The 9,480-nt window shown below is 36.1% G+C and overlaps 1 protein-coding gene across 7 annotated transcripts in view; it reads right to left on the reverse strand.

Moving 5' to 3' along the window:
- Positions 1-8,526: 8,526 nt before the first annotated feature.
- LOC104906688 (protein TIFY 4B) overlaps positions 8,527-9,480 on the reverse strand; it is a 21,059-nt gene continuing 20,105 nt past the window's right edge. For 4 of the 7 annotated variants that reach the window (XM_048641373.2, XM_048641372.2, XM_048641371.2 and 1 more), the window contains one exon: positions 9,230-9,457. In XM_048641373.2, coding sequence (XP_048497330.1) covers positions 9,363-9,457 — 95 coding nt within the window. In that variant the 3' untranslated portion in view covers positions 9,230-9,362. Of the gene's footprint in view, positions 9,163-9,229; positions 9,458-9,480 lie in introns of those variants that run through there. The other 3 variants (XM_048641374.2, XM_010695474.4, XM_010695475.4) reach the window with 2 other exon arrangements.

Below are 9,480 nucleotides of genomic sequence, written 5' to 3' on the forward strand. Positions count from 1 at the left end.
AACTACAGTTATCTTATCTGATGTGGCCCTTTGATTTTTTAACAATTGTCTCATGTACTTTGTGTTATCCCGTTTCGACAATTGGGGGCAAACTGTTATGGCTGATTTGTACAGGATGACATTGACGCAATGACGCAGCGACTTTGAAGATAAGACGTGATGTTAACCGTGAGGATGAAGGGCGAAGACTAAGTCAATTCGCTTAGTAACTAACTGTCCGACAAAGAAGGATGATGATCCTATCATGATTCAGCTAACAATGCTGCTAAGGGAAATCAGTTGCACGAAGTTAGGAGGCGGATTCTGTTGGTTGAGCATAGCAGGGAGAATCTCCTACAATTAAGGAAGATTACAGTTGTAGACTCTTAGTGGAGTGATAGAGTATTTAAGCAGAAAAAAGCCAAAAAGAAAGATACGACATTATTGATAAAAAGTGCATACAAAAGAAAGAGTTATTCATTATTCTGATTTTACATTTCTACATTTGTACTTAGATTAAAGCTTAAGTTGTAACGATTGTTGTTCATCTGGAACGACAATCCCTGATAGTTGTGAATCTTTAATCAAGATCCACATAGCGAAGTGGTGTGGCTGCTATTGTTTTCCACCTTGCGTGATGAAATACACCCATGGGTATTAGCCTTGCAAGCCTCGTTCCAAGCCACCGACACCAAATTTAACTAACTTACTTCTCAAGTGACTCCCTCCGTTTCAAAATATAAGGCACGCACGATATTCGAGGTTGAACTTTGACTGTTAATTACTCTCAATTTACGTGGATAAAAAATTTAAAAATTAATGTTATTATAGTATATTTCATGACAAATCCAACAGTATAATTATAATAATTTTTATTTACCATATTATGAGAGATATTTGTGGTCAAAGTGAATTTTCGTAAAGCGCAAATGCCTTATATTTTGAAATGGAAGGAGTACCAAATCAACAAGCTTCAGCGTGATGCAACCTTTCAGCACCCCACCTCATCATCAACCATGGCGTGAAGAATAAGTAAAGTTGGTTGATTTGCCTTCTTTTGTTGTTGACCGAAATCTTACTTAGATTGGGAGAGACGTCTTGATTGTTTCTTTGATCACAAACGAATAAGTTATGGCACTCGTTTCACCAATGCCATCCTCAAACTCATAAATTATGCTTCCATGTGGTATGATTCCATGAAGTTGCGTCATGATAGAGACGAAAAATCACCCATTGATTCGTGGTCTTCTCTTAAGGACAAGATGCACAAACGTTTTGTGCCAAACTCGTACAAGAAAGAGCTTTATGTAAAGCTTAATTTTTGCAGCAATCCTTCTTGAGTGTTGAACAATACATCAACGAATTTAAGAGGCTCCATCTGGCGTGTGATATACATGAAGTCGAAGAAAAAAAAAAGTGCTCTATTCCTCGTAGGTTTGAAGTCATCCATTGATAATCTTGTCGAGCTTCAAAAATATGCCACTTTTGATGACCTATGTAATCTTGCCTCCAAGGTTGAAATACAACTTGCAAGACTCACATTTCAAGAAAAAAATTGCGTCCTAAACATGCTACTAATACTTTGGATGCCTTGGCCTCTCCTTCCCCTTCCAATCTTGATTCGGCTTTAAACAAGGCCAAGGTTAATAAAACTGAAGCCTCCTCCCCTACTGTGCCTCCATGTTCAAATGCTAAAGATAAGAAAAAAAAAATTTGTTTTCATTGTCAAGGGCTAGGGCATGTTACCAAGAATTGTCCCAACACCTCCCTTTAGGCACACGAAACCATGGATGCTCCACCACCTTCATCCAATTTCGACCCCCTATGGATGATACCTTCTTTTGAACTACTCAACCAGTTTGTGCACCAGAAGGTGAGCCAAGAACCATGATCTTGAGCCATTCTTTAATTGCTCAAAGTCGTGATGAGGGTGAAGGTGAGCTACACTAATTTTTTTCACTCGAATTGCTTGATCAATGGTGAGCTTTGCTCTTTTATTATTGATAGTGGTTCATGTACCAATGTGTGTGCTTTGTCGTTGATTGATCCATTAAAGCTACAAACTAGAAAGCAACTGAGTCCCTATAAGCTTAGTTGGCTTAATGATGATGGTGTTTGGGTGCGCAAGCAAGCGCTCGTGGGATTTTGCGTTGGGGAATATATGGATCAAACTTGGTGTGATGCATTAGTTCTAACAATGTGCTCCTTGTTACTTGGTCGTCCTTGGCAAAGTTGATCGCCATGTTCTACATAATGGCCGCACCAATGACTACTCTATGTCTATAGGTGCGAATCTCCTACTAAAATTCTTACCCCCTCGCACACCCCCCTACAAGCTCGGAAAGATGTTGCTGCTATTACTCTCCCTAATGAGGTCCGTAATGATATCGTTGCCTCGCCTACACCTCCTTCATACGCGCATGATGTCGCATAGCTGCCTTACTTTGTGCCATCATGAGGTACTTGAGACCACACACAATAAGCATGAGTGCCAAGCCAATCTCCTTCATATACGTCGAGGTACTACTGGCTACATGTGATCATGTTTGGTTATCCCTCAATGCTCAAAGCTCCATATCAATCATAAGTCTGATGAACCTATGGATGAAGGGCCTTTTGAAATCCATGACAAAATTGGTTATGAAACATTCAAGGTAATGCTTGGTTATTGTATTTGCGCCACTCTTACTTCTAGTGGTCTAATTCCTTGTTTTCCGGATGACGAAACTTGAGGACAAGTTTTTTCGAGAAGGGGAGTATGATGTGTATAGAAATGGTAATTATATGTAGTTTCCTAGTTCTGTTAGGATTCTATGAATTCAGGGTTTTAATTTCTTTTGCCTATAGGTTTTTGCATTTCATTTAAGAGGGTTTTTCCTATTTTAGGCCTTAGTTTGTTTATGAGTTTGAATTATATTAGGACTTTTATTATGTTAGGTCGATGATAGGTGATAAAGTTTTAGTTTGCTATTTATGTTTATCCTTTATACTTTCCTAGTTTTAGTAAGTTTAGGATTCTTTGTACTACTTAGTGAATGTTTTGAGTTTAGTTCATTGTGAATTATTATTTCCGAAATGAATTCAAATTGTTTTAGGAGTTAATCCACAAAAACCTAGTTGATCTTTTACTTGAATTAGCCAACGTTCTCTATATCCCTTATTGAATTCAACTAACCTTGGTGTTAATTCATCAAAGTGTTCAACTTTACCATTAAAACACACTAAAGTTTGCATCTTTCAATCAAGAAACTTAAAGGAACCTTGCAATACATCCACGATTGTTCAATAAAATCTAAACTACAACCCTAAGAGGCTGAATTTGTGAATCTTTAAACAATATACACATCAACTTTAATATCAATTTATTTCTTTTTTTTATTAAGGGCATGTTCTCTTCGGCATAAAACAACTGAAGTGAACTGAATTGAATTGAATTGAACTGAACTGGACTAAACTGAACTGAACTGAACTTAATTGAATTAAATTGAATTGAATTAAACTGAATTGAATTAAATTAAATGTAATACATATATAAATAATATTTAAACAATAATAATATGAATATTAAATAATAATTATAACGATAAGTAATCAACATGCTACAATTATATGAATATCAACATGCTCAAAGCTACAATTCGAAGGAAAAAAATTCCAAGCCGACTTCGATAGAAAAATAATCTGAATACGACTCCGATTTGAAAAGTCTGACTCCGAGTCGGATGAAAGCCAGAGTCGGATCCCATAAAAATTTTGACATCCGAATCCAACTCCAACTTTAATGCAATTAATCTCTTTTATATTTATATTAATGTATTATGTATCTATAATATGACTTCGACTTTAAGAGAATTGTATTATCGATTGAGAAAAATGTTTGTTAAAAATGATAGTAATGTTTAGATTATTTGTGCTATATAAAATTTTCATATGATTATAACAAAAAAGTAATTATTAGATTATTTTTTTTATATAAGATTTCTTTTATATACAAAAAAAAGGGCGGAAAAAGTCGCAGTTGAATGTTCAGATTTTGAATCAGGTCGGACTCGAATTTTCGAAGTCAGATGTCGGAGTCGCATATAAAATCCGACTTCTTGTAAGGTCAGAGTCAGATTATACATAATCTAGTCCAATTCCGAACCATTGCCATCCCTAAACAGTAGTAACAGGAAAAATTAAAATCTTACTCTCTCTAAGCCCCTCAAAATGCAAATCCTAGGATAAAAACCTAAGTATTCACCGCTCTAGCAGGCTCATAGGTGGCCGACCTTGCGCGCGACCACTGGCGAGCCTCCCCCACTAGCCTTGTTCTTTAGTTTTTCCTTTGTCATCCTCCTCCCCGTTCCCCCGTGTCGAGTCCTCCCCTTCTCCGTTCCCTCGTTTTGAGCCCTCCCCCTCCCCATTCGTTGATACGTCGTCCCCCTCCTCATTCCACCGTGCCGAATCTTCTAGTTATTTCCTACGTCAGTACCTTTCGCGTTCGTCGGCGAGACAGTAGGTTTAGGTGTGTTAGTTTCTTGTCATTTCCACCTGGTGCACGTGAAGTGTTCTCATCGCCGACAAGTTCCTCCCTTCCCCCTCCCCTGTCGCGATTGTCGGGCTTCCTTCCCCCCTCCCTTGTTTCGTTCGTCGCCTTCCCTTCCTCCTCCCATGTTACGTTCGTCAGGCTCCCCTTCCCCCTCCCTTATTATGTTAGTTGGTCAGATGATTGTTCTTAGTGTTTGTATCTTCCCCTTACCCTCCCCGCTTATGTTCGAGTTTTCTAGTTGAGGGTGTGGTGTTACGAATCTAGTGATGTTTGTTTCAGTTTGTTTGATGTTTGTTTTTTTTTTTTTGTATGGTTGTGCTGGGGTGTTCGTTAGTGGTGATCGGTAGGCAATACAAGGTTCATGGTTTCCTATGATCAAGGAAGATCTAGAAACCTGGTGAATAAATCCAATAATCCTGAAGCTGGGCTCGGGGTTTATGCCACTTTAGGAATTTGAGTGGTGGTTTAGATGAGAGGTGTTTCTCAATTAAGATATGTCGTGCAACGTTCTTATAGGTTTCGAATTGTGAGGTTGGATCTTCGAATTGTCACTGGAGCGAAGCTCATCAATCTAAATCGCCCTAAGTTCTCGTGATGGCTTTAAGTGTCATCACACCTAAACGCATCTTACGGGAGGCACTTTTAATTAATTTAGGGCACGTTAAGACCTTCACGTATTTCGAGTTCTAGTCTAGTGTGACTAATCTTCGAATACCCCCGCAGCAAGCTCAAAAGTCACCAAAGGAAGTGATTTCATTGTTAGTTGAATCAGTATAATCCTAAGAGGATGTTGCTTTCCAGGAACCTTGGGATTTAGCGTCTAGTGGACATTGGGGTCTACTAGCTGTTGTACGACAATAAATCTATGAAGATTGTCAGGGTTTTGTATCTTAATTGGTTACTTCTCATATCAAGTCTTTTTATTAAGACATATAACCCTACCTCACCCACCATCACTCAAGACAAACTTCTTTTGTACAGTACACATAATAGTTAGTTTTTTCTTTATAAATTATGTACGAGCTAATGAAGTTCTGGTTAGTGTTAGTTTGTTTCTGTTTGGTTGTATTAGCATTAGGCTATACTCTAGTTTTTACTTAATGTAAATTTTCTCGATGTCAAAATAAAGTAGTAACGTTCAAACATTACCAATGGTTATAGATTCGAGTAAGAGGGTCGTATTGTGGGAAGTACCAATAAATAAGAGACCGGGCTCGTCCCTGAGTTTGGGCAAGAAGGGCGCCATCCTAGGCCCCCAGGGAGAAAAGGCCCATATTATTGATATCTAATCTGCTATTTGTGATTAAAAAAAATTTTGCATGCAATATATAAATGAAACTCAGTGTTGGCTCCTTGGTTTGTTTATTGTCATAATTATTAATGACTCCATCTCTCCATCCCTGGTTCGAATCCCACCTGCAACGTTTTTTTTTTTAATTTTTTTCAGCTTTCTATTTTTCCTTTTTGAGTTTTCTTTTGTTTTCAATGATATTGAAATAGCTTCACTTTCCTTTTTTTTTCAATGATTATAAAATAACTACCTAGTCTTTAGTAAGTGGGTTTTTTTCTCATATAAAGTAACTATGTCCCTTTTGCTATTTCATACCTCCTCGACTTTATATTACTGTTTACTTTGACGTTTGCATTGTTCATCTACCCCACTTCGACTATGAAGTTACTAATATATATATTTATATACATATATATTTATATACATATATATATATATATTATATATAATATATATTATATAATATATATATATTATATAATATATATATATATATATATATATATATATATATATATAGCATATTATATATAGTATATTAATTTCAAAATATTCTATTTTATATAAATTGTAAAACTAAGATAGTCCAAGATATTAGACGTTAATAAAGTAGTACATTCGTAAAAGCGAATATCAAAGCGAAACCCTTGAAAAAGGGAGTTTTGTTGTTGCGTTTTTTTTTTTCACAACTCAAACCTAGAATAATATTATAGAAGTAATCCAAAAGACCATATCAATGACACAATTTCGTAATTCAAAAACCAGACTCCAACTAACAACTTGATGATGAGGATGACGTGATAAATTTAAGAAGCAAGATATGACTTAATTTAGGGAAACATGTGATGAAAATATAACTATCAATCCAATGGGTATCTTATAAAAAAAAATCTAAGCTAAAGTAAATTCAGATTCAACTGAATTTTGAGCATTAATATTTTTAAATCAATAAATGTCAAGAATAGTAGTTGAGATTGCAGAGAGACCATATTTTTTTGTTCGCCCTGGACCTTCAAAATGTCGAGAACGAGCCTGTAAGAGACAACATTAACGTAATGCAAAGATTTAACCATACATGAGCACTGACCTTCTATTCATCTCTTAAATACACATGCGTACATGACTACATTATTATGTAGGATTAGATTAGATATCATAGTAGACATTCGAAGTTCTCCAAATAAAATGGCTTGCCCCCTCAATTTTTCCAGAGTTAAGATATGGTTATAAGAAATTGTATGAATATTCAAATCCTAATATAATTCTCAATATTTTAAGAATAAAATTGTATTGATATTCCGATAATAAAAACTCCTTTGTTCATTGAAGTCACCTAAAAGTACAGATACTAATAGTGACAACTATTCCCATATATAAATGAGAAAACATGTGAGAATAGCCTTACTTTTGTGAAATAGAATTTAATCCTTGAAAATCATTTCAGGTAGCAAAGAAGCTCTACTAGGTGCCTATTCTTTGTGCGAGGGTGGTAAGGGGTGCTTTCCCTGTGCCCATTGCCCCTACTTTTAGTAATTATATGCTATATAGCCCTCAAAAGTTGTTAACAAGCAAATGCGAAGGAAAAGGCTTAAATCTCAAATTTCAATGTCACTGCTGAATGTGGTTGCTTAAAAGGCCTAGCTCCAATAATTTGGACTTCTTGCTTCTTCTCCCTCAACTTGTAGAAAACATCGAGAACTCCAAATAAATAACAACCCTAATGGGTTGTCATCAACGGCTAGAAAACCTTTTTTTCAACGACGAAGTAGCAACTACCTTGAATTAGCTATTAATACTGTTAATCCCCTTGAGACGAACCAAGAGAAAATCGCTATACAACAGACATTGTCCATACAAAGACTTGAGGTGATTCGCCTTAGCTAACAGCAAAGGTCTTCTCTTTGACTTGCTACAAACTATCTTGCTTGGATGGCCTCAAAGACAGAATAACAAGCAAAAGCAGGAGATGCTAGAGCATATAACTACAACTTTTTCCAATACTTAGCTACTTAACTACTTGCCTCGATACCTGCCTTTTTAGGACAATCAGCTATATATTTTCTCTCTTTCTACCATTAAGTCTTCTGTAAACTAAGACGAACAGGTCTTTATCAGGCTACCAAACCCACTTTCCGGTCGCCTTCTCCCCCAAACGAATGGTTGATTCCTTAATTTTGTGAATAGAGTATTACTTGAAGTTGCAACTTTCATAGCTCTACAACCTTTGATGAACTCCAATAGGCGTCTCATAGTGAGAGGCCAAAATGACATATTAGAAGGCTACCAAAGTTATTTTATGGATGTAAAGTATAAGTTGATACCAAAGCTTAGTCAAATTAATACCAAAGTATAGTTGTAATACCAAACTTGCACTTTATTACCAAAGTATAAGCTAGTACTAAAGCTCAATCAAATTGATACCAACGTGTAAAATTTAGTACCAAACTTACAGTTTCAAGTAAGAGTTATCTTGGCATTACAACTAATTTAACTGAGTTTTGGTATCAACTTATACTCTACTTTGGTACCTCCAGCTTATAGTATTCTTGTGAGATGACATTTTGGCATCTTACTATGTGATGCCAACAGTTTCTCACCTCTGATCTCTAAAAAGTTGATTCATTCGCTCCATTTTTGAATATGAGGCATGTTACTTACACATCACGAAATTCAGTTATACTAATTAGTTAATTTTGAATTAGTAACAAATATTTGACACTGTATATTGTACTGACAATATAAAATATAATCTTACCTGTGATATTGTAAACCCCATTTAATATTACATTGTTATTGTAGAATCCTTGACCTTCCTAGCTCTTCAACCCCTGAGCTTTGAATTCTTTCAGTTAGATAAGCTCCCAACAAGGGTAGGCAAATATACATAGGGCTTGGGCACCAGGGCACCAGGGCACGGACAATGAAAATCATCAGGCTTATAGCTTTGCATCAAATGATTAACATGAACTTACATTTTGATGGGTAGCATTAAACATGTCCTTCCATCTTGATGATGCTCAATGACTGCAAGAGGCTCGTGCATCGTATGTTCAAAGACCCTTAACTCATATTAGAATCATTTCATACTTTTGTTTAAAAAATTGATTAGAGCAGCAAATAACTTGTACCACTAACGAAAAGATCCTCTCATTGTTACTCCAGAATGGAGCTAAAAAGCGCATCTCATCCGCCACACATCACGAATACATGCTGTGGATCACAATAATGCCGTCTACAGTCTTCAGGGATGACTTCCTCTGAAAGGATTTTTACTTACCTCCAGGTGACAAGCAGTCACAGGTCATTACAATAGCAAGGGATTCTAAGCTGCAACAATATGTTCGACTTAGTAGTCAGTAGCCTGCGTAAAATGAGTACATTAGGATCTTCAACACATTATAATTACAAGATAAAATAAGGTACCAAAATAGTAATAATCATCTCAGTGTAGCAGAAAGACAACTGCAAATAATGTCAAAGCCCTAAAAAAGGCTAAAAATTCACTCGTAGTAGTCGCAATGCTTATTAAAAGAATTCACCCGAATTATGAATACTAATCTTTTAAGTTAAGTTTCCATAACCAAATTTCAACTGTCCATTGTGCGGTGAAATAGATAAAATCAGACAACCCAAGAGACTCCAAAGAAGCAGGTGGCCTGACAAAGAAAAGTGAAGCTTA

This window comes from Beta vulgaris, chromosome 3 (assembly GCF_026745355.1).
Source record: "Beta vulgaris subsp. vulgaris cultivar EL10 chromosome 3, EL10.2, whole genome shotgun sequence".
In the NCBI taxonomy this organism is placed as follows: domain Eukaryota; kingdom Viridiplantae; phylum Streptophyta; class Magnoliopsida; order Caryophyllales; family Amaranthaceae; genus Beta; species Beta vulgaris.